Source organism: Neovison vison, chromosome 13 (assembly GCF_020171115.1).
Source record: "Neovison vison isolate M4711 chromosome 13, ASM_NN_V1, whole genome shotgun sequence".
Taxonomy (NCBI): domain Eukaryota; kingdom Metazoa; phylum Chordata; class Mammalia; order Carnivora; family Mustelidae; genus Neogale; species Neogale vison.
In genome coordinates this window covers 5,353,142-5,377,627 of record NC_058103.1, presented here as the reverse complement: position 1 = coordinate 5,377,627, position 24,486 = coordinate 5,353,142, and the positions used below count along the sequence as shown (strand labels likewise).

Here is a 24,486-nt window from a genome sequence, read left to right as displayed (position 1 = left end):
GGGCTCCATTGCAGGACCCTTGGATCATGGCCTGAGCAGAAGGCCACCACCCAGGTGCCCCTCTTCCCTGGGTTTGTAGTTTTCTCCTACATGAAATGGTGGGAATGAGGGGCACCTGGGTGGCTCAGTCGGTTAAGCCTCTGCCTTCTGCTCAGGTCATGATCCCAGGGTTCTGGGATCGAGCCCCACACTGGGCTCCCTGCTCGACAGGAAACCTGCTTCTCCCTCTCTCCGGCTGTCTTTCTCTCTCTCTCTCTCTCTCTCTCTCTGTGTGTGTGTGTGTGTCAAATGAATGAATGAATGAATGAATGAATATCTTTTAAAAAGAACTAAAGAAATGGTGGGAATGATACCCTGACCCTTGGGATGACTGAAAGGCACCTGGCACCCAGCCAACAGCCCCTGGAAGCCTCTAGAGGAAGAAGGAAGGTTGAATCCCCTTCCCTTGCCCCGTGCCTCTGGGGGACGACAGTCTTGAGACTGATGCAGCCGGCGGGGCTCTGACCGGCTGCAGGTGCACTGGGGATGACGTCCCACAGCTTGGAACCCGCACCGTTCTGCTCCCGGCGCTTCACCCCAGCTGCCTGCTTCCTGCACCCCGGTGCGGTTCTGCTAGCTGCGTCAGCTTGCCGAGCACCCCACCTGCCAGCCCCATCCCACATGGGCTCCATCGAGGTCCAGCTATCACTACCCAGCAGAGCCCCCTGGGCCAGCTGCCAGGGCTCGCCAGAACAGGTCCTGTCCACAGCACGGCACCTGCTCGCACACCTGTTAGGTCTGGGCTGGACCCTGCTTCAATGCAACTGTGTGCCCACCCACTGCGGCTCACATCTGTTTGGATCCACAACCATTTCTGGCACTTCCTGTGCCCTGGCTTGGCATGGGGCAATAGACAGTTGGCCCCTGTCCCCAGGCATTCATGAGCTCCTGGGTGGGTTAGTGACCCTGCTTCCAGGTGAAAGCTCTCTTCCTCGAGAACGGCCTCCATAGCCAGAGGACCCCACCCACAGACGCAGGTTAGATGGAGCCTGTGCCTAGTCCTGCTGAGGGGTGCTCCGTGGTCTGCAGTCTCCCCTGGTCCTGGGTCCTCTGATACTGAGCCCTGGACGCTATTGCAAGTTAGAGAGGAAAGCCCACGTGGAAACCAGCAGAAATGGGCCATGTTGTGATTTGGGGCTGGGGGTACTTTTCACAGATACTGTAACATAGTACTTCAACCCAGAGGGGACCGCCCCGAGGACACAGGGAGTTAGCAGCAGAGATAGCTAGAATTCAGGTCGACTGTGGGCCAGGGCCGCCCACCCCGCTGCTTTGCTCTGTGCTTCTGTGAAGCCCTGGGGGGAGCGCCCCCAGAGGCAGGGTGTGCGGCTGCTCCCACGGGGTCCCCTGCACCATCTCCCTCCACATCCAGAAGGTAGGACAGATCCAGCTCCAGAGGCCGGGACCCCAGCCACGTGAGCTCTCACACCAACAGCACAGGCCACTCGGCTCTCTCTCTCCTATGCTTTGTCCCACTTAACTTGCAGTCTTTTTTTTTAAGATTTTATTTATTTATTTGACAGAAAGAGAGAGATAAAGAGAGCACAAGCAGGGGGAGAAGGAGAGGTAGGAGGAGGCTCCCTGCCAAGCAGGATCCTGATGCAGGGCTCAATCCTGGGACCTGGGGATCATGACTGAGCTGAAGGCAGACGCTTAGCCGACTGAGCCACCCACGTCCTATAACTTGTACATCTTTCTTCCGTCCTTTCTTTCTTCTCAAAAGATTTAATTTATTTATTTGACAGACAGAGATCCCAAGTAGGCAGAGAGGCAGGCAGAGAGAGAGGAGGAAGCAGGCTCCCCGCTGAGCAGAGAGCCTGAGACCATGACCTGAGCCGAAGGCAGAGGATTAACCCACTGAGCCACCCAGGCGCCCCACTTGCACAGTCTTTACTACAAACAGTGAGGTCATCCTGAGGCCCGACACAGGACAGATGCCCACAGGGAGGCACTGCCTGGTAGTGGCCCCAGGAAGTCTCCACGCCATCTGCCCCACTTATCTCCCCTGCCGGCCCCGGGGGCTTCCGCGCCTCACCTGGATCCTGAGACGGCGGCTTCACTGCAGTCAGAGCATTACTTGCTTACAACGTTTGAGCTGATGTAGGTTCCAGCCTCGCGTAATGCCGAGTTCTGTCCCTAGGGTCAGTCTAGAAAGCTGCTCTTAGGACAAGAGTCACACACCAGGACCTGGTCTTCCTACCGAGTTGCTTGATTCCAGCACGGGTTTGGGTTGTTGGGGGCATCAGAACCTTGCAAAACCCAACCCACGACTTGGCCTGAGGCTGGGGCCTGGCCAGCTTCAAGCAACCCCCAGCATGTGCAAGGACTCTGGGCAGAATTTAGAGGGGGAAGTTCGCTCTGCCCACTCCCGGACACCGAGGGCCGACCGCGGTGGGAACTGGGAAGGCAGAGGCTCCTGGAGGGGCTGTGCCCTCAGTCCGGGTCCCGAGGGAGGACGGCTGCAGCCAGGGGTGCTGCAGGCGGGCAGGGGGGCCCAGGCAGACTCTGGCTTTTCCTCAGCAGGCCCGGAGCGAGCCCTTTGTGGGGACCCCCAATCAGCAATCCCCGCGCTCACGTGGCTCCCGATCAGATCGGGGGAACCGGCACCCACGCCTGAACACGGGAGGGGAGGGTGCTCCTTTCGGGGCGGCTGTATCAAAGTCCCAGAGGTGGGGAGGCTTCCCAGCGACAGACACCCCATCTTATCATCCTGGAGGCAGCCAGGTGCAGACGGCCTCGGGGCCTCTCCCTTGCAGGACTGAAGGAGCAGAGACGCTCTCTGGGGTCTCACTCCTCAGGACGCTGACCCCACTCGGGAGGGTCCCACCTGCGTGACCAAATCCCCTCCCAGAGGCCTCCTCACACCATCATGTTGGGGACCAGGCTGCAACAGGGGACTCTGGGGCGGGGGTGGGGTGGGCACAGACAATGAGTCCTTGGCGGGCTCTCTGCCGCGGTGGTATTTCCGACGGACAATGGCCAGCACTGGGAATTAGCTTACGGGACCATGGGCTGGGCTGGAAACCTGGGGGCCCGGGAACGGCCCACCTGCCGGAAAGGGCTCAGGTCAGAAGGTGGGGGAGCAGGAGGCCCCCCGCCAGGGCCGCGGAGCCACGCGTGTGCAGCAAGGTGGAGGCGGGCAGGGGTCGGAGAGCCGCCGCTGGGCAGCGCGGCTCGGGGCTCAGAAGGCAGAGGCCTTGACTCGAGGGCACCACGCAGAAGCTCGCCTGGCGAGGCCCAGAAGACACGTCCCGGGAAGCCTGGTGCAGAGAGGAGCATCCGCCTTCCCAGAAAGCAGGGGCCCTCAGTGACCGGAGGGCGGGGAGGGGGCAGAGCCGCTTCCCGCCTTCAGTTCAGCCCTTAACGCGTGTGCTGCGCAGGCCGGCACGCTCCAACGCTTACCCTTACCACCGGCCTCCCAAATCGGGCATCCGATGGAAGGAACCCGACTGTCACCCACAGCCCCAGTTACCAGGGATCCGGAGAGCGGGACTTGACCTTCCTGGACTCTGCCTTCCCAGAGGTGGCACGGGGAAGGGAAGTGGGCAGCGGGCGCGAGGCTGGGAGGAGAGCAGAGGAAAGTGGCCTGGAGACCTGACCCCGCCTGCCCTGGCTGGCGTGGGGTGGGGGGGCACGAGGGGCCGCTGCCCGCTCCCCGTGAGTGCTGTGGGCGGTGAGGGTGAGCGAGAGGCCTGGGGCTCAGCTTTGCACACACAGACCTCAGAGGCTCTGGGACTCCCTCTCAGGCCTGCATTTCTCAGGGTGGTGGTGAGCTTTTCTGCTCAAGATCATTGATCCATGCGGAGAAAAATCAATGAAAGCCCGTTGGCTGAGAGAAATAACCCAGTGGAATTTTTCTAGGGGAATAAAAAGCTCCAAACCATAAGTCATCTCCTGGCTCTATTAATAACCCAGGAAGCCATGGCTGGCACGCGACGGGTGTGGGACGCACACACACGGCCTCTGCATCAGGGAGGGAGGGTCTGTGGGAAGCTGTGCAGGGGAGGCAGACACACGGGGACAGGAAGGGCCAACAGCAGAGGGGGAGAGGGACACAGAGGAGAGCCGGGCGCAGGGAACGGGGACGAGCAGGCGAACAGCCACGCAGGCAGGGACGGGCGAGGGGGGGGTGGTGAGGCTGTTCCTCCTCCTGGAAGTAGGAACCCTGCTCAGCTCACTGTACCTGTGAAAGGTAACACCGTGCTTCTGGAAGCGGCTCCCAGCTCCCAGACTGGTAGGGACGGCCTTGATGCCCTTCTCCCAGCGACCCAGGGCTGGGCCGCCAGCTTTCCTCCAGCCCCGGGCCCTCGCTCCCCAGCTTGCTCGGGTCCCACAGGGCGGCCTGTCTTCAGTGCACAGAGGCAGAGCCTGGAGGAGGTCCTCGCAGACGGCAAGGAGGGCAGGCTGGGTGGGAGAAGGCACGTCGGGGCCGCAGAGGGCCGGCTGGCAGAGGAGCAGGGCCCACCAGAGGTTTCTGAGGGCGGGTCAGCGCACATGGCTGGCTCGGGCTGGTGGGGGTGGGGGCCGCCAGGTGGCCGGAGAGGAGGGCAGAAAAGGCGTTTTCAGAGCAGCCTCACGCCTGGGCACCCGGCTTGGGTATCTCAAGAGGCTGGACTCAATCAGTTCAAGGGCTGTTTTCTGTTTATTTTATTTTATTTTATTTACATATTCGAGAGCGAGAGTGAGAGCCAGCGAGTGCGCATGTTGGGGGGCCCGAAGGAGAGAATCGCAAGCCGACTTCCTGCTGAGCAGGGAGCCTAATGCGGGGCTCCGTCTCAGGACCCCGAGATCATGTCCTGAGCCGTGGTCGAGTCCGAAACTTAACCGACTGAGCCACCCAGACACCCCCGGGTTTTTATGCCCCGAGTGTCGTGCCCCCACCAAGCTAGCCACTCCAGTGGCACCTCTCCACCTGAAGAGTCTCCCCCGAACCCCAGGTACCCCCAGGGGTTGGGACCCCAGGGAGCCCCCGGTCACCGGTGAACTGGCCTGTGGCTGCTCTGTCTTCCATACCGTCTCCTGCGGAAACAGACGGCCAGCCCACCACGGCTCGGAAGTACGAAGAAGGAGTGTGCGGGGCTGGCGGCCAGCCTCTCTGGGAACGGCGTCGGGCTGGTCACCAGTGTGCCCAGCGAGGGACAGGAAGGACCCACGTAGGAAGCAGGGGGAGCGCCTGGACATGGCTAACCCTGTGCGGCCATCTGGCTTTCGAGTGGGGAGAGAGCACCCAGGTACCAAGTCTCCCTTCTGGCAGGGCAATGTTCCTGGGGGCTGAGTGTCCGAAAGATCCGATAGAAAACGAGAAACGATGGGGGGAAGGCGCAAAATCAATATATAGAGGACTTGGGCTTCCCCAAGATTTTCTTCATTTGCTACTTTTCTCTCTCTCTTTTCATTAGCCGCCAGGCCATATGTGGGGCTTGAACTCACGACCCTGAGATGAAGCGTTGCATGCCCTAGGACCGAGTCCAGGCTACTTTTCTGATTACAAAACACGTGCTGATTTGCACACCCGTGTGCATGGCTACACTCTTCACAACAGCCACAACATGGAAGCAGTCCTGGGTGTCCCCGAGACATGGGGGGGGACACACAACATGCGACTACCTCGCCTCAGGCAGGGATTCTGATACCTGCTCCCACAGGCGGAAACCTGGAGGACTAAAACAACTGATAAATCAGTTTATTAAAAAGGTTGATTGAAGGGACCCCTGGGTGGCTCAGTGGGTTAAGCCTCTGCTTTTGGCTCAGGTCATGGTCTCAGGGTCCTGGGATCAAGTCCTGCATCGGGCTCCCTGCTCGGCGGGAGGCCTGCTTCCTCCTCTCTCTCTCTGCCTGCTTCTATGCCTACTAGGGACCTCTGACAAATAAATACATAAAATCTTAAAAAAAAAAATTTATTTATTTATTTATTTGACAGTGAGAAAGATCACAAGTAGGCAGAGAGGAGGAAGCAGGGTCCCTGCTGAGCAGAGAGCCTGAAGCGGGGTTCGATCCCAGGACCCCGAGATCATGTCCTGAGCCGAAGGCAGAGGCTTTAACCCACTGAGCCACCCAAGCGCCCCTATATCAGCAATTCTTGACATTATCAAAACCATTTACAAAATTAAAACCCAACACACGTAAAAATCAATGGTTTTATAATATTCCACATGGACAGACCACCAGATTGCCAAAACACTTAAGCCATGCAGAAGAGAGACTCTCCTCTGATGCACCATCCCCTCTATTCCACTCCCCACCCTGTTCCCAGAGGGAACTACTGACAGTCTGACCTGCTCCAGTGCATCAAGAACAGGTCCGTGCAATAGCTCACATGAGCCTGGTGGTACTGGTGGGTTCCTAGGTCCATGGTCCTGGACTGACGACCCGAATTCCCTTAGTTTTTTCCTCACGGTCCTAAAATGGCTGCCACAGTCCCAGCCATCATGCTTGTTTTTTGGCAGGAAGGAGGAAGAGGGGCTGTCTTCTCCTGAGGCTTTATCTTTTCATTAGGGCAGCAAAGCCATTCCAATATTATACACTCTCCTTAGTGTTTCATTAGCCAGAACTGGGTCACAATCCCTCCAACTCCTTCTCAGAACAGTCAATGGCTGAAGGAAATAAGATGGTCTTGGATGTTCAGCCAAGCAAAATTTTTCTCTCAGCCCCTTCCTAGGGGGATCATATTTCTCCATGCTCCCTGACATGAAAAAATTGGGGCTGTGTAGGGAGGGAGCACTGGGTGAGAAGAGCCATCATCAGCCTGCAACAAAGTGACGCCACAGTTCCCCCCAACACACATGCGTGTGACACACAGTACTAGTCAGCCGTTCCTCCAGGTCATTTCTAGACCTTTCGGCTGTGGCACCCCAGTTTACATGAGGGCCCCAGAGAGCTGGCTCTGCAGCCCGGAACAGTGGCAGAGGGCAGGCCAGATGAACTCGGACACCGTGAGCTCACTCCTGGCCACGGCCACCTGCCTTGCCTGCAGTCTGGAGTGGACGGCTTCTGTTCTCTCAGTGAGTGGGCTTTGCATCTAGAATTCAGTGGTTTGGGGGGGCAAAAAGGAGTGAGCGGTGACCGAGGGAAAGCACTACTTACAGCTGGGAGAGGGTTGCGTGAGCAGTCTAGGAAATACTTCTAGCTGCCGGGGACGCCGACAGCGTGGTCAACCTGCTGACTGCTGGATTAATACATCAATCAATATGGCATTTACTCTCACCGCAAATGGTCTTTTTATGTGGACTCTCTCTTTGTTGTGGTGCTTGTGACAGGACCTGACTTGTAACACCATTCTCTTCAAAAGGGCTGGCCGAGGGGCACTTGTCTGGCTCGGCTGGTGGAGCGTACGACTCTTGATCTCGGGGTCATGAGTTTGAGCCCCACGTAGGGAGTAGAGTTTACTTAAATAAATAAAAACTTTTTAAAAAATAAAAGGCTGGATGAGAGATTGGGTCAGCTTCCGCTGAGCAGGTCAAAATAGATTATCTTCCCAAAGCACGGTCTACTTGAAGAATTTCCTTTTGGAATATGCTTTGAGAAATAATTAGAAATCACACATCACTTTCTTTTTTTCTTTTTCTTTTTCTTTTTTTTTTTAAGATTTTATTTATTTATTTGACAGAGAGAAATCACAAGTAGATGGAGAGGCTGGCAGAGAGAGATAGGGAAGCAGGCTCCCTGCTGAGCAGAGAGCCCGATGCGGGACTCGATCCCAGGACCCTGAGATCATGACCTGAGCCGAATGCAGCGGCTAAACCCACTGAGCCACCCAGGCGCCCCCACACATCACTTTCTTGTAGCTTGGGACAAACGAGAATCTTTCCTTTTTTCATATTATAAACTAATTTCAAGATTGGTGATTGTTCACTGTATTTGAGATGAATTTTCTAGAGTTCTGTGTAATTTCTAGGTACTTATTTGCTTGCCAATGTGGACATTCACATTACACAAAAAATCTTACGGGGGAGTAAGCCAGAATTCGGAGTTCTCAGAGGGTTTGATTCCTTCAAGGTGCAGACAACAGGTTAACCCAGCAAAGAAGCGTTCTTCCGACCTCCTAACACCCACCGCAGTGAATAGTTCTTCACTTAACACTTAGGATGTTCCAGGCCCTGAGCACTTGGAAGCACGGAGAGGTGCGAAGCTGAAGAAACACCCCCTGCCCTCCCGAAGCTTTCATCCCCGGAACCGTCTACAGGTAATGAAGACCTCTCGTCCTGTGGAGCAGCTGGAAATACCACCTGCTATGGGAGTTATTTCTAACTGAGGATCCGGGCATGTCTTGAGGCAGAATCTGAACTGGACAGGGACACTGGTGGACCAAGGAAAGCATTCCTTAATGGAGGGAGAATCAGTAAAGGGGGGAAACCAGCAAGGAGAACTTTGTGAGGCTCCGTGTTGGGGGAGGGCGCAGGAGGGGGCAGGGAAACCGGTACCCAGGAGGCGACTCTTTAGCACCTCAAAAGCAGGTGCTCCGGGCATGATTCCAGCTGAAGATCAATATTCTTATTTTACAGATAAAGAAACTGACCACAGGGACGCCTGGGTGGCGCAGTTGGTTGAACGACTGCCTCCGGCTCAGGGCGTGATCCTGGAGTCCCGGGATCGAGTCCCACATCAGGCTCCCAGCTCCATGGGGAGTCTGCTTCGCTCTCTGACCTTCTCCTCACTCATGCTCTCTCTCACTGTCTCTCTTTCTCAAATAAATAAAAAATAAAAAAAATAAAAAAAATCTTTAAAAAAAAAAAAAAAAAAAAAAGAAACTGACCACAGAGATTAAGAAACTCCTCTAAGATCACTCAGCTAATAAATGGGGAAACAAATATTCAAATCCAGGCCTGTCTTCTGTTATTTTTTTGCTATGCCATGCCACCTTCCAACCCAGCGACGGGTCTGGACTTCATCCCACCTGCAGGAGGAGGACAAGGTAGCAGCATCACCGAGTACTTCTGCTCGGACAGGCCCGCCCTGTGTCCTGCGCTGGGCTGGCCCTGATTCCCTCCAGGAACAAGATGCAAGCCACACACCGTCCCTGTCCTCCAAGAATGTCCAGTTTTGTGGGAAAGCAGAGCTGGTAACAGCCACTTTCATGATAATGTGGGAACAAGGGTAACTGGAAATACCCTTCCAAAGAAAGCTTTCCAGAGAGGTCACCTGAGCAGCTGTGGAAGACGAGTAGAAGTTGGAGGAGGTAGGGAAGGATGTTCTGGAACAGTCTGGAAAGGTACATGAGCTAGCGTGGTGCACATGCCTGCAGGTGGCGTGAAGGCTAGGAAAAGAGGCAGCAGGGTCAGGAATGTCTTGCTAGTCCCGAGGCTCCCGGAGCCCCTGAGAAGCTGAGCAGGGGAGCAATGTGGTCCCGTCTGCAGGTTAGAAGGGGGACTGGTTGGCAAAAATGTAGGTGACAGAGAACCAGAGCCTACTTGAGGACAGCAGGAGTGGGAACGAAGAAAAGTTGGTTTTGAAAAATGCCTAAGTCAACTTGTTAGGATCTGGTGGCTTCACATGGGGGGTGAGGGAAAATCACTGGGGTGCAGGGCTGGTGCAAACGGACAGACAGGGTAGGCAGGCTGGATGTCCGGGGGGCCGTGGGACACCGAGCAGGGCTGTCTGGAACAGTGAGTGCGGTGTGCAACGGCGCGCTGGGGTGCATCCAGGATAGACGCGGAAGCTGTGAACAGTCGGCACGCGGGGGTCGGCACGCGGAACGAGGAGGGGGGCAGGAGGAAGAGAAGTCATGAGCAGAAGCTGGAAACCGAGCAGAGTGGGGAGGACAGCTGCGGTGGGAAGTCCGGGGACACAGCAGCAGCTGGTGTCCGGTGCAAAGACAAGGTGAGGAGCCTTCATCAGTCTGGTCGGCGTTGGGACGGCCGGCAGACTGCCGGGAGACGGGGCCTGGGGCCACTCAGACCAGGTCAAGGCTGGAAAGACAGACGGGCCTGGGAACTGAAAGAGAGGCAATGGCGAGAGGGAGACTTTTCAAAGGGCAGGAGAGATGCAGTCCAACGAGACGAGTCGGGGAGTGCAGGTCAGCGATGGCAGAGGGGCCCAGAGGAGTGGGAGCAGGGAGCGGGGCACAGGTGGGGGACGCGGGCTCAGCCAGCAGCACGCGGGGTCGCAGAACGGAGGGACCTGGCTGGTCAGTCTGTAGGGGAGATGGCTACAAAGGGACAGCTGGCATCTGGACAAACAAATCATGATTCCCCCAATTTTCAAGTAGGAGGCTACGGGGGGGGGGGGGGGGGGGTGGACACAAGCACTTTTTTTTTTTTTTAAAGAAGATTTATTTATTTGACAGAGAACACAAGTAGGCAGAGAGGCAGGCAGAGAAAGAGGAGGAAGTAGGCTCCATGCTGCGCAGAGAGCCCGATTGGGGCACGATCCCAAGACCCTGAGATCATGACCTGAGCCAAAGGCAGAGGCTTTAACCCACTGAGCCACCCAGGCGCCCCACACAAGCATATTTCTTAAGGACTTTGAGGAAAGTAATTTAGAGAAATTGCTGAACAAAATGATGGAGGGAGGTGGGGTCAGGCTAAGCAAGAAGAATTGCCAAGTGACATTAAACAGAACTGGGCCCGGAGACCGTAAGCTACAGCAAGAGCTTCCCTACGTGCGTGGCGTATCCTCCAGCAGGTCCCAGAATTCCAGACATACAGGGACAAAAGTGGGCCGATGCAAGGGTGAAGTTTTATCAGACAGGAGTAGGATGGGATGCTGAGGATGCTGGGGATTAACCACGGATTTCCAGTCTGGGAAGGAGAGGACGGATCAGAAAACTGCAGGTCTAAGGCTGAAGCAGAGACAAGGGAGGGGGGAGTTGGAGAGGGCAGCACGTTGGGGTTTCAGATTCCAGGCGTGGGGCTGCTCTTCGGAGTGACAAGGACTGGGAGACGGCAGCTGAAGGGGGGAAATGAGGAAATGGAATCACAGAGGCCGAAATACAGACCCGAGAGCTGGTGACTTAAGTCAGCTAAGGGCTGACATGGCTCAGGTTCAGGTTCAGGTTCAAGAGGAAGAGTGTAGATTAGGCACCAGGGGGTCTGTAAATGCGGGAGCAGACGAGGAGATGGTAGAGATTGGCTTCTGGAGCGGCTCTGGCCTCACGGCACGTCAGGATAAGTGCTGCCTCTGGAAGGATTTGGTGAAGACGTCAACTAGGAAAAGAAGCAGGCCATCCACGCTTGCGTTCGTGCCGCGAGGTCAACGCCATTTGTGCCGAACAGTGCAAGGACACTCCCAACCCACTGCTCGGGGAGTAAGAGGATGGCAGGGTGTAGACAGGATAGTCCTTCCTGCCTACCCTCGTCCTTTAAATTCCAAGTTCAAAACTGCACGTGACCAAGGGAAGGAAAGAGCCACGCACCAAGGCGTGCCAAGAAGTCAGGCGGTAACTCTGCACGAGAATATGGCTCGCTGGCACACAGAGGAGAGACCACCAGCCTCCCTCTTCCCTGGCCCCACCTCATGCTGCTGCTTCCGTGGCAGCTGCTGAAGCCCCGTAACAACACCCCAGCCAAGTCTCCTTGGGTTTACCCCCTACACCGGGCAAAGCCCCTGTAACAGAAGAAAAGTGAGCAGTGAGACACTGGCGGCTGGACTGCAGTCCAGACCTTTCCAAAGGGAGCTCCGATGTGGAGAAACCGAGTTCTGATTCACTCGGGAAACACAAAAGCAAGCTGTTTATTCTACTTTTAATGGACAGTAACCCACCTAGCTCACAGAGATTAATTACTTACCGCCAATATGGCAAATCTCTTAAAAAAAAATAAAAAAGTCTGGCTAGTATGTGATTTTTTCCTCTACTTTCAGAAACCAAGGGAGCGCTGGGTCCTGTCTACAAACATCACTGGTGCAGCCAGCAGGGCCCGAAAGCAAAACGCAGGCCCCAAGCTCTGGTGAGTAGCAGGAGCTGGCGCGCCCAGGGAGGAGGAGAAAGCACGGCTGGTTCTGAGGAGTCCAGCATCTTCACACCGAGCGGGGCATGTCAGCACGGTTAACGCCCGGAGACGGGAACAGTTAGGCCTGTTTTATAGCTCAGGAGATGGAGGGTTTAGCCGTTACGAGCCTTTGCTGATGTTACACGGGTAAGAAACGGCACCACGGGGACCCAGAGCCAAGCTCTGGTGACTCGTCTGCCCGTCCCACCCACCGGCTTTGCTGTTGGTCTGTCTTGCGAGGCCTGGAATTCCAGAACGATTTCCGCTATGAATCCCCAAGTTCAAGTGTGAATTCTGAATGGGGGACTCATAAAAAACCCCCAGCAAAACAAAGGACATGATGTGAGGAACCACGTGTGAGGGAGAAAACCGCAGCCAACCCCAGCAGCACTTACAGTGGATGAATCTGTTAATTTGAATTTCCAGGGCTACACATGAGTGTTATGGGTTTGCCCCAATATTTACAAATTTATCACCTGATTTATTTCATCTGCTCCTTTTTCACACAGAAATTAACATAAACGACACAGACCGGTGGGCAGCCACGTGCTGGGTCAGGCGCTTTCTGATTCCTTCCATCTGCGAGTCCCTGTCAACCTGCCCCTAACTCAAGAAGGCCTTTATCGGACAGCATCCCCGACCTCTCCCCTTCTTTTTTTTTTTTTTAAATATTTTATTTATTTACTAGACAGAGATCACAGGTAGGCAGAGAGGCAGGCAGAGAGAGGAGGAAGCAGGCTCCTTGCTGAGCAGAAGACAGAGGCTTTAACCCACTGAGCCACCCAGGCGCCCCGCCCCCTTTCACCTAGGACTCACACAACCAGAATCACCGCAAGCATCTGCGAACCATCGTTCACCACCTGTCCCCTCCAGGCTACAGAAGACAAGTGTGTCATTCCACTCAGGCGGCTGTGTCCGCAGGGCACTGGCAAGGGGAACGACCAGCTGGACTCACTGAACTCCCCAGGTCATTCCTTTTTAGAGAGAAAACCCACCACGGAGGCTGGTATCCCCCGCCTCGCAGCACGGTCAAGGTAACCCCCTCGCCCTTGCGAGCTGTCCCACTCCACCACACTGACCCGTCTCAAGCACCCAGACGTGGTGCCTCGGCCGTGAAACAGCATGTGGCTGTGAAAGTTGCTTAGGACTGAAAGAGAAATGCCTCCTCACTCCGCTCAGGGGCCCACGTGGCACGTGCCTGGCTGCGCAGGTGGGAAGGGTAAGCAAGGCAAAGGAGTTGACTTAGCATCTCCCCCAGGGGCCATTGGACCAGCAAGGCGGAGGACAGCTAGTTAATTTTTTACTAAAGACTTCAGCTCTCCTTAGAGTTACAGGTAGTAACCGATCCATTCACTGGCCTCAGAAGGAGAATTTGATGAAGATCTTACAAAAGTAAAGGACACAGCGCCTGGGTGTTTCCATGGGTTGAGCGACTGCCTTCAGCTCAGGTCATGATCCTGGAGTTCTGGGATCGAGTCCCGCATCTGGCTCCCAGCTCCACAGGGAGTCTGCTTCTCCCTCTGACACTCTCCCCTTTCATGCTCTCTCTCTCTCAAATAAATAAGGAATCTTTACCAAAAAAGTAAAGGACATAAAAGGACACATAAATGTCAGCTTAAGAGACAGGTCCTTAGAGTATCTCGTGGGGAGTATCCTTTTTTTTTCTTTTAAAAAAGATTTTATTTATTTATTTGACACACAGAGAGAAATCACAAGTAGGCAGAGAGAGAAGGGGGAAGCAACCTCTCCGCTGAGCAAAGAACCCGATGTGGGACTCGATCCCAGGACCCTGAGACCACAATCTGAACTGAAGGCAGAGGCTTAACCCACTGAGCCACCCAGGGAAATCTGGCCACACAGCCCAGATTTCACAGACCCCACAATCAAGAACTCAGTTTAGATGACTGAGACAGGCACACACCTGTAGTGCTTCGTTTGACCTGTACTGACACAAACTAGGCATCACTAATTTAGATGCACAAACAGGAAATTTCAACCTGATTTTCCCAAATATTTTACTGGTAGCTCACTGTGGACCTAAATTGGAGTAACATTCAACCCCCCCCACCCCACCCCAAAATGCAGATCCTAGCTCTACTTGACCCAGCAATGTGACCTTGTGACCCAGCTGCTTTCCCTGGGGGCAAAATGCAAAAAAAAAAAAAAAAAAGCCCATAGCTCTAACATTCTTCATCCTGCGCCTCAGGCGGAAAGCACGAACTGCCTACTGAAGGGAACCTCGTAAGGACTACACATTAGAACAACCCAGAGCGATTTCACAAAGAAGCTACTCCTCCGTGGTACTTGGCGTTAAGAGCTCGTTACCTGAATCAGTCCCAACCAGGGAGGGATACACACAAAGTGGGATGAGACTGAACAGCCTCCTTATAATCCACAATAAGACACTGTCTGAAAAGGGGAGAAATACCAGCATCTTTTAATTCACATCCTTTATTCTTCTGCTCACTCCTGACCTTCGTCCTCTTCATGAGTGTGTGTCCCTAAACCACCACACACTCTTAAAACTGAATTTGAGCTTTTTTTTTAAAAAAGATTTATTTATTCCACAGCAAGAGAGGGAACATAAGCAGGAGGAATGGGAGAGGGAGAAGCAAGCCTCCCGCTGAGCCAGGAGTCCCAAATGCGACTCAATCCCGGAACCCCGGAATCATAACCTGAGCTGAAGGCAGATGCTTAATCACTGAGCCATCCAGGCGTCCCCTGACTTTGAGCATTTAATGGAGGTTTCGGGAAAGAAACGACTAGGAAATGAGAGAGGCAGAAGACTTCAAGGATTATGGCTAATAGTCTGCATTTTGTCCTGCTTGTCCTGATCAGGTGGCCAAAGGGCACATTCCAGGCAGGGTATCTGCCACCACACCTCCCAGCCATTACTGAGCTCGGACTTCCCCAGCTCCGAGAAAACAGCACAACTTTTAGGATTCTTCCGATATTCTAATTTTTCCCCCCCGCAGTTGCTGACATTCATCTCTGTAGTAGCCTGGAAGCCTTGTGCAAAGTCAGAACCTCTGAGACATTTGAAACGGTCAAGCATGGTGCTTTCAACTTCATTTTTTGATGAACCAAAAAAGGAAACCATCATTCCACGTACAAGGCACTCAGCTGTAGACAGACACAGCCATGGCCTTAGCCCTCATAGCTGGAAGGGTAAAAGCATTCAAATGCTGGTGTAAGAAATGCCAGCTTAATTAAATTATGTTGTTTGTCTAAACGCTTGTGGCCAAAACAAAAAGGGACTCTAGACATTCAGAGGGAACACTCATTGGCTCAATTCATCCCGCCCAAACCGGAGAGTAAAAGCAGGAAATTATCCCTACCAGTCCCATGGCTCTGAAGTGTCAACTTACTTTTTTTTTTTAAAGGTTTTACTTATTTATTTGACAGAGAAAGATCACGAGTAGGCAGGCAGAGAGAGAGGGAAGCAGGCTCCCCGCCGAGCGGAGAGCCTGATGTGGGGCTCGATCCCAGGACCCTGAGATCATGACCTGAGCTGAAGGCAGAGGCTTAACCCACTGAGCCACCGGGGGCCCCTTAACCTGTCTTTTTAATTGATTTTTCACCTTTAGGAGCAAGCGCAAGCAGGCTAGGGCAAACGTAGCACACCGTCTTTGCAAATCCAGTTATTCGATCCTTCACAGCTAAAGAGCTGAAGGCAAGAAAACCTTCCACCACAGAAAACTCTAGGCCTATGCTAACAGGTCACCTGCTCTGTGGCAAGTTTTGCTGCTACAGCTGTTGTTTTAGAGAGAGGGGGAGTGTGAGTAGGGGAGGTGGAGGTAGGGGATGGAGAGAAAGAATCTCAAGCAGGTGAGCCCAGCGAAGAGCCTGACTTGGGGCTCAATCTCAGGACCCGGAGATCACCACTTGAGCCTGAGATCAAGAGTGAGATACGTAACTGACTGAGCCCCCCAAGCACCCCTGCTCCAAAGCAAGTTTTTGTTCTTTTAAAAAAGATTTTATTTATTTATTTGACAGAGATCACAAGTAGGCAGAGAAGCAGGCGGTGGGGGGTGGGGTGGGGGAGCAGATTCTCCACTGAGCGGAGAGCCTGATTCGGGGCTTGATCCCAGGGTTCTGGGATCATAACCTGAGCCAAAGGCAGAGGCTTTAACCCACTGAGCCAGCCAGGAGCCCCTGGGGGAAGTTTTAAAAGCTATTTGTGGAGGGGTGCCTGACTCTCAGTTTTGGCTCAAGTTGTGATCTCTGGGTTGGGGGATGGAGGGTGGAGCCTGCTTGAGTCTCCCTCTCCCTCTGCCCCTCCCCACCCCACACTTGCTCCTTCTCTCTATAATAAATCTTTAAAAGCTATTCATGGAGGGCGCCTGGGTGGCTCAGTGGGTTAAGCCGCTGCCTTCGGCTCGGGTCATGATCTCAGGGTCCTGGGATCGAGTCCCACATCGGGCTCTCTGCTCTGCAGGGAGCCTGCTTCCTCCTCTCTCTCTCTCTGCCTGCCTCTCTGCCTACTTGTAATCTCTGTCAAATAAATAAATAAAATCTTAAAAAAAAAAAAAAAAGCTATTCATGGAGCAGGTGCCTGGACAGCACTTTGGGACATCTTAACACTGTGTCACAGCGGATACCCTTCCCAAGTTTTAAACCCTTTCCAGCTTTCTCCACTTGACGGTGAACATCTACAGGTCTACCGCTTAGAAGCAGGGCCTCCCCCACCATCTGTCTTGCATCCATGTGGATGTATCAAGTACTGACAAAGACATTTTCCCGTCAATTACGGGAGAGTGGGGAAAATGAAATTAAGCCACATAAAAAATTCTCCCACAATTGGTTTTCACTTGTGAAATATTTATGCACAATTTATGAGCTATAAAGCCAGAAATGACTTATTTCAACAGATCTGACTTTGCCAAACTGTGTGGGTGCAACACTCCAAGGGGAATTACTTAGGTTTTGAAACTCAGATTAAAAAAAAAAAAATCTCATTTTTCACTCCTTACACTAAAATTCTCAAGTCTTTAAACGGCATTGAGAAATAAGAACCAAATTGATCAAGTCATTCTTTAGCCAGAACACTTCGCCTTGTCTCTACCGTCATCGGGGACCCCTGCCTGTCGCAGCAAGTGCACCCTAAGATTAGCGACCACAGCGCAGAATCACGGTGGGCTTCACCGCAGGACCCTGGTCCGGGAGCTCCGGGAATTCGCACGGCGTTGATCTGGCCGCAGGAGTGCGACAGAGAGAACGCCTTCCCAGAATCTCAGCTTTCCGAGATTTTCTCAAAAGCCAGGGAGTCTTTACTTTTACTGCTTTAAACCAACTGTCGGGTGAACCAAAAGGCGGAGGGCGGGCAGAGCCACGTCGCGGCGACACCGCCGGCCAGTCGGACGGCGGAGGCTTCCCTCGTTCGCCCGCGCCCGCTAACGCCCAGGCTCTGCGGCGGCGCCGCGCGACGGGAACGCGGCGGGCGAACCGCGGGGCTGTCGAGGACGAGACCAAGGCAGAGCCTGGTGGGCACAAGGAGGAGTGTCCACGAAAGTGAGAAATAGGTGAAGACGGTGGTCAAGGCAGACACTGATTGGCTGGAGCGCGAAGAAAGGGAAGCTCCGAAGGAAATTCTAGAAAGCCACAGGAGCCGAGCCGCGCGGCGAGCGGCGGGGGCCCGCCGGCTCCGAGCGCCCCGGGCAGCGGGCACCCAACGGCCCGGTCTCGGGTTTCCGCGGGTCACAAAAGGATAACGGACATCCTCCCAACGGTGGACCCGGGGGCTCCGCGCGCCGCTTCCGCCCGGCCGCCCCGCCCCGGCCGCCCCGCGCGGCCCACCTGCGCTCGGCCCCCGGCCCGCCGCGGCGCGGGGACGGGCGCTCGCGGCGCGATGCGGGCCCGCGGCCATGCTCCTCGGCGGCCCGCCCGCCTTTGTTCGCCGGGCCCTCCGCACTCACCGCCGCCATCGCCCGCCCGGAGCCCGGCGCCACGAGCAAACGCCGCCCGACGCGAGAAAGGAGGCACAGGCGTTTCTCGTCAAAGCAGACTTTATTGGGCGCCGGGGCCGCCGCGAGCGCGCCGCCCGCTCCCCCGCGCCGCCCCCGGGCCGCTCGCCGACCGGGACCCCGCGCGCGGCCCGCCCGCCCTCCCCTGCAGACTCCCTCCCCGCGGCGCCGGGGGCCGCGCACCGCTCACCGGCTCCCGAGGCGGCGGCTGCAGCGGCGAAGCCCCGCTCCCGAGTGCGGCCCGGGCCCGGGGCGGCGGATTTCGCTGCTGTGGCACCGCGGAGGGAGGGAGGGAGCCGCGCGACTTGCGGCGGCGGCGCGCTGACGTCACACGCTGCGGCCAGCCGGCGCGCGCGGGGGCCGCCCCGTCGACCCCAATCCGGGAGGAGCCCGGGTGAGTGGGCGGGGCTGCGGTGGCGAACGGGCAGATCGATTGGCAGAGGGGGTGGAGCGAGAGGGCCAGCGGGCGAGTGGGAGCGAGGCGGGGCGGGCCGAGGCCAGCGCGGAAGTCTCGCGAGGCCGAGTCTGAGCGGAGTGTGGCGGCGGCGGCGGCGGCGAGATCTGGGCTCGGGGTGAGGAGTTGGTATTTGTGTGGAAGGAGGCGGAGGCGCAGGAGGAAGGGGGAAGCGGAGCGCCGGCCCGGAGGGCGGGAGGAGGCGCGGCCAGAGCGGGCGGCCGAGGCGCGGCGAGGCGGGGCGCCGGGGCAAGCAGCGGCCGAGCGAGCGCGGGGCGCACCGAGGCGAGGAGGCGGGGAAGCCCGCCGCCGCCGCCGCCGCGCCCGCCCCTTCCCCCCGCCGCCCGCCCCCTCTCCCCCCGCCCGCCCGCCCGCCGCCTTCCTCCCTCTGCCTTCCTTCCCCACGGCCGGCCGCCTCCTCGCCCGCCCGCCCGTAGCCCCGGAGCCGAGGCCGCCGCGGCCGTGGCGGCGGAGCCCTCAGCCATGGCCTCGGGCGACACCCTCTACATCGCCACGGACGGCTCGGAGATGCCGGCCGAGATCGTGGAGCTGCACGAGATCGAGGTGGAGACCATCCCGGTGGAGACCATCGAGACCACGGTGGTGGGCGAGGAGGAGGAGGACGACGACGACGACGAGGACGGCGGCGGCGGCGACCACGGCGGCGGGGGCGGCCACGGGCACGCGGGCCACCACCACCACCACCACCACCACCACCCGCCCATGATCGCGCTGCAGCCGCTCGTCACCGACGACCCGACCCAGGTGCACCACCACCAGGAGGTGATCCTGGTGCAGACGCGCGAGGAGGTGGTGGGCGGCGACGACTCGGACGGGCTGCGCGCCGAGGACGGCTTCGAGGACCAGATCCTCATCCCGGTGCCCGCGCCGGCCGGCGGCGACGACGACTACATCGAGCAGACGCTGGTCACCGTGGCGGCGGCCGGCAAGAGCGGCGGCGGCGGCTCGTCGTCGTCGGGCGGCGGCCGCGTCAAGAAGGGCGGCGGCAAGAAGAGCGGCAAGAAGGGCTACCTCGGCGGCGGGGCCGGGGCGGCGGGCGGCGCGGACGCGGGCAACAAGAAGTGGGAGCAGAAGCAGGTGCAGATCAAGACCCTGGAGGGCGAGTTCTCGGTCACCATGTGGTCCTCAGGTGAGCGCCGGCGCGCGCCGGCCCCCGGGATGTTTTTGTTTTGAAGGGAAGCCATGTTTTATGTGTGTGATGGGCGCCGCCATCTTCTTCGCAGGGCAAGTATGGCGGCCCCAAAAGATGGCGGGCCGCGGCGGGGGCGGCGGGCGGCGGGCCGGCGGGCCGAAGATGGCGGCGGGAGGCGCGGCGCCGCCCGCTAGGCCGCAATGGCGTAGTTTCCCCGGGCGGGGCGGCCGCGCGGCGCGGGGCGGGGCCGGGCGGCGCGGCGGGGCGGGGCGCGCTCGGGCCAACGGACGGCCGCCGGCCCGTTGTCCGCCGCCCCCGTCCGGCCGGCTCCACGCGAGGCCCAGGGGCGCGCGGGCAGCGGGGCTGCGCGGACCTCACGCCCGGCCGGGCAGCCCGCCGCCGCCTCCCCCCAGCCCCAGCTCCCCGCCCCCCGCCGTCCTCGGAGTCGAGGGGGGGGGTACCCGGGCCGCGCTCCGCCCCCTTCCCCGGACTCTCAGCTGCTCCCGAGAGGCGCCTTCCGCTCCCACGCCCGGCGCGCAGGCCGGACCCTGCCAGCGGCCGCGCTCCCCGCGCTCCCCGCGCTCGCCGGCTGGGGCGGGACTTGGGCGGCACGTAGGGCTCGCGTGTGCGGGCTCCGCGCCGCCAGGGCCTGTCACCGCGCTGCCGGCGAGGTCCTCGCCTCGGGCCCCCCTCCCCGCCCGCGGCACGGTGGGGAGCGGGTCCGCGAGGTTTTGTAGGTTGTTGCGAACCCTTTACGTTTGGGGGAGTGTCCTTAGGTGTGTGTCTGTGGAGACGGGTCGGTGAGCTGCCCAGCTGGGGACGTTTGTCCCCGAATTAATGCAGCGAGTACTTTAAGTGTCCGCTCGCTTCTCGGTGCGTGGTAGGCGGCCGCTTCCTTTCCCGGGGAAGAGAGATTCTGGAAGGGCGGAGAAAATTGGGCAGAAGGGACTGCCTGCGTGTTGAAGTCTGCTCTTCCTCGCTTCGTGGCCGTAGGACGCTGCGAGTCCGCGTCCTGTTAACTTGATGCACATGTCACCTGGTTCAGCCTCCGGGGCCGTGGAGGGACGTGCGAGCGATCCTGCCGGCGCTTGCGGGGCTTACACTAGTTCCAAGTTGTGGGACCCCCCCCCGCCCCCACCGTAGGGCTGTGGCGGTTGTCGGGATGGAGCCTCACACTGCGATGACCCTGGAGTACGAATGGGAGGCTGACTGCCAGGGGAAGGCTGGGCCGGCGCGGCTGCTGAAGTGAGCCCTCGGGGAGCTACCGTAGTTGCACGGCTCCGGGACTCGGGCCGGCAGGGCAGAGGCTGCTGCTCTGCGTTTCCGAGGGCTCATGGAAGTCGGGGCACTTTGCGTTCAGTGAAGGTGCGTGTTTAGACGAAACCTGCCCGCTTATTTCGTGGTTACCAGGATACCTCCCGGAGAGTTGGTAGCGTGCGCACCCGTGGTGTTGGAACCGAAAATCTTCTCTCTCCATTAATACGCAGAGTAAGAGTCGGGCCAATCCGTTGTTGCTGAGTTTTGTTGAATTCAGGGTCCCATCTGAAATTAGATTTTTTAAAAAAGATTTTATTGGCTTATTTGACAGATCACAAGTAGGCGGGGGGGAGGCGGGGAGCAGGCTCCCTGCCAAGCAGAGATCCTGTCGTGGGACTCGATCCCAGGACCCCGAGATCAAGACCGGAGCTGAAGGCAGAGGCTTAACCCACTGAGCCACCCAGGCGCCCCTGAAATGAGATATTGCTAGAAAGATACCTTAACTATAAAACTAAATTTGCTTTTTCTCATGGTGAGGACGTGTTGGTTTTATAGAAATTTAGAAAACTAGGGTGTTTTAAATTTCCTGTATTCGATCTTATCAAATTGCTTGCCTACTTCATACCCAGAAAACCTGGTAATGGAGAGTTCACTGGATGAGGTGTTGCGTATGGAGTCAGCCAGGCGAGGGGGAAGGTCTGAGGGGCCTGACTAATGGGAGTTAATTTACAATTAAGTCAGCATTTCAAAGTCATTATTTCCCCTGTGCAAGTGGCTTCTTACAGAGTTGCACAGTTTGGGTTTATTTTAATGCTCATTTCTTTGCAGTTAGTTGCCTGGCGCATTACAGAGTACTCGGTGTCTAAAGGTAGTTACAAATATTTGATGGCAATAACATAGTAAGGGCTGATACCTCAGACATGTTTTGTGGTGAACTAGTCCTCTTCCTTGTCCTTGTGGCTTGGGATTATTTACCAAAGAGAAGCCTAATCGTTGGTGATCAACTTTGCATGCCCCAAGATCAAGTTCTGAATATAGTGGAAACTTAGGAACTGAAATGAGGAGGTAATTGATAATAGGTGAAGAAATCAAAGCAGTTTAATTGTTAAGCTGAATTTCTCGGTGTGTGTGTGTGTTGGCTGCGGTAGCCAGTATGCTCAGTGCTCTCACGGACTCCGTTTCATCCGATCCCAGGCTAGAAGGTTTGAACGCCGTTGTGGTTTCACGGCACAGTCCTTTGGATGGGAAAGAGCTGTGAGGTGACCATTTTGCCCAAGTCTAAGCTTAGTTCCCTGAAGTCCTTATTTAAAAAATTGTACACAGGGTATTCTCAGGACTCTAGTTATTGTTAGTTTCTAGGCTAAAAAAACTTAGTGGGAGCCAGCACGTTCGTGGAAACCAAATCTTTGGATTTTATGGGTTTCTTTTGCTTGTGTGCTGTCTTGCTCTAATTGCCCACAGAGTCACAGCGGTCTGTGTGACTGGCATCTCTTTAATGGAATAACGGGAAAGGAATCTAGTGGATCTGCTTTTTTCTTTCCTTTTTTTAACTGATGTAATTCACGTGGGCGCAGTTCAGTGGCTTGTGCTGTATTCACCAGGTTGTGTGGCCGTCACCGCCAGCTAATTCCACAATATTTTCAACATCTCAGAAAGAAACCCCATATCCATGAGCAGGAACTCCCCATTTCCCCTCACCCTCCAGCCCCTGGCCGCCACTAATCTACTTTGTGTTTCTCTGGCTTTGCCCATTCTGGACATTTAAATGGAGTTATAACCATCTGTGGGCTTGTGTCTGTGGCTTAGCCAGTGTGCAAGGTTCAGCCACTTGGTCGAGTGTACTTCATTCCTTTTTAAGGCTGAGTAAGGTTCCGTAGTGTAGGTACTAGAGCAGGACCTGCTTGTTTCTGCGTAGAAGATGAGGGCTCAGTGAGGCTGAGCGTGTTTTGGTGTTTCATCACACCTCAGCTGTGTCTTAAACATGCTTAATACACTGTTTTAAGGCCCTTGTTTATTTTGGGGTCTTTTCCTGGCACATGATGAATGAACATTTCCATGTTGCCTGACGTAGGGCACAGTCTCTTGTATGTTTTTCCCTAGATTGTCATCATATAGGACTGATAACTGTTCTAAAGAGCTAACTATAAACTAAACCGCTTAATCATGGACAAATAGGGACGCTCATGATAAAAGCTGAGTATTTAAAACGTTTAGGGCTTTTTAAATTTTTATTTATTCTTTTTAGAGAGGGAGAGTACCCCCACCTGTGGGAGGGGGCAGGGAGAGAAAGAGAGACTCCCCGCTGAGCACGAAGGGCTTGATCTGGGGCTCCATCTCAAAACCCAGAGATATGACCTGAGCAGAAATCAAGAGTCAGATGCTTAACTGACTCAGCCTCCCAGGTGCCCGTGAAACATTTAGTTTGGAGAGAAACCTAAGAAGGCTGTAAAATCTGAGGCTTCACGTTTTTATTTATTTATAATTTTATTTATTTATTTGACAGAGATCACAAGTAGGCAGAGAGGCAGGCGGGGGTGGGGGTGGGGAGCAGGCTCCCTGCTGAGCAGAGAGCCAGATGCGGGGCTTGATCCCAGGACCTTGAAATCATGACCTGAGCCGAAGGCAGAGGCTTAACCCACTGAGCCGCTCTGGGGCCCCGAGGTTGCAGGTATTTGGAAATTGTGACCTTCACTCAAGGCTGTTGGTATTTTACTTATCTTTTGTTAGACCAGATACAGAAGTGCTTCGTGCTGGATTGAGCAAAACATCTAAGACCAGAAAAGACCATCGATATTAAAATCAGTAAAGCTAAAGAAAGTTGAAAAGTATTTAACCGTTTGTCAGTTCTTTATATTCAGAAAACGCAAATTTGCTAAAAGTTACTAGTCCTGATCATTGGCCACTCCTGTGCGGGTTTTCCACCTCTTCCTCCTTTACCTGTTTATCCTTAGGTAGAGATGCCATGCACATAAACTCCCACGGAGCCAAGCTGTAGAACAACCCCCCCTTCCGCCCCGCCAAGTGATCTTGTCAAGCCTGTGACCTACACAGGGCAGTCTAAGTCAGAGATCCTGATTCCTGACCCAGCAGCTCTGGAAGCCGGCTCGCGGACGTCGGCTCCGTGCTGCCGGACTCCAGGTGCTTCACTGTGTCTTCCCTCCCACCGGCAGCGGCTGACTCCCCCTCCTGGCAAAGGAAAATCCCTATCAGGAAAAGGTCAGGGCTCCTGACCCTTACCTACTGGCTAGCATTTTAGACTTTGGAAGAGAATAAGTAAAATGATAAACTTAAAAATGTGTGCTAGACTCCTGGGTGTTTATTCACCAGAAGAGTCCTGGTTTTTTGTTGTTGCAGTCCGTTTAGTAAGGTGCGCTTAAGGCTGAGACGTGTAGGGTCCCGTAACAGGTTATTAGCAAAAACAGTGACTAGCAGGAACATTTTGTAGGGTTTTCATTCCTTTGTGAACTCCTGTTCCGCCCTTCTCAGGGCACCGTTTTGTGAACGCTGCTCTTCTTCCCAGAGGAGGATATGAAAGCGAAAACTGGTTATAATTTTTCAATCTGAGTATTTACCAGTGGGTTGTATTCTCTAGTATTGTTGGGTAAACATTCAAACCTTGTATTTGTAAAATTTGGCATCTGAAACGCTGCTTAGAGGTTGACAGTAACATTCATTTCGTTACTGTTAGCAGAATAT

General features: G+C 55.7%; 1 protein-coding gene across 1 annotated transcript in view; it reads left to right on the top strand.

The window, feature by feature from the left end:
* Positions 1-18,773: 18,773 nt before the first annotated feature.
* Positions 18,774-24,486, top strand: part of YY1 (YY1 transcription factor) — a 30,045-nt gene continuing 24,332 nt past the window's right edge. The window contains exon 1 of the mRNA XM_044231352.1: positions 18,774-19,530. Within this exon, the coding sequence (XP_044087287.1) occupies positions 18,864-19,530 (667 nt within the window). The 5' untranslated portion in view covers positions 18,774-18,863. The remainder of the gene's footprint in view (positions 19,531-24,486) is intronic.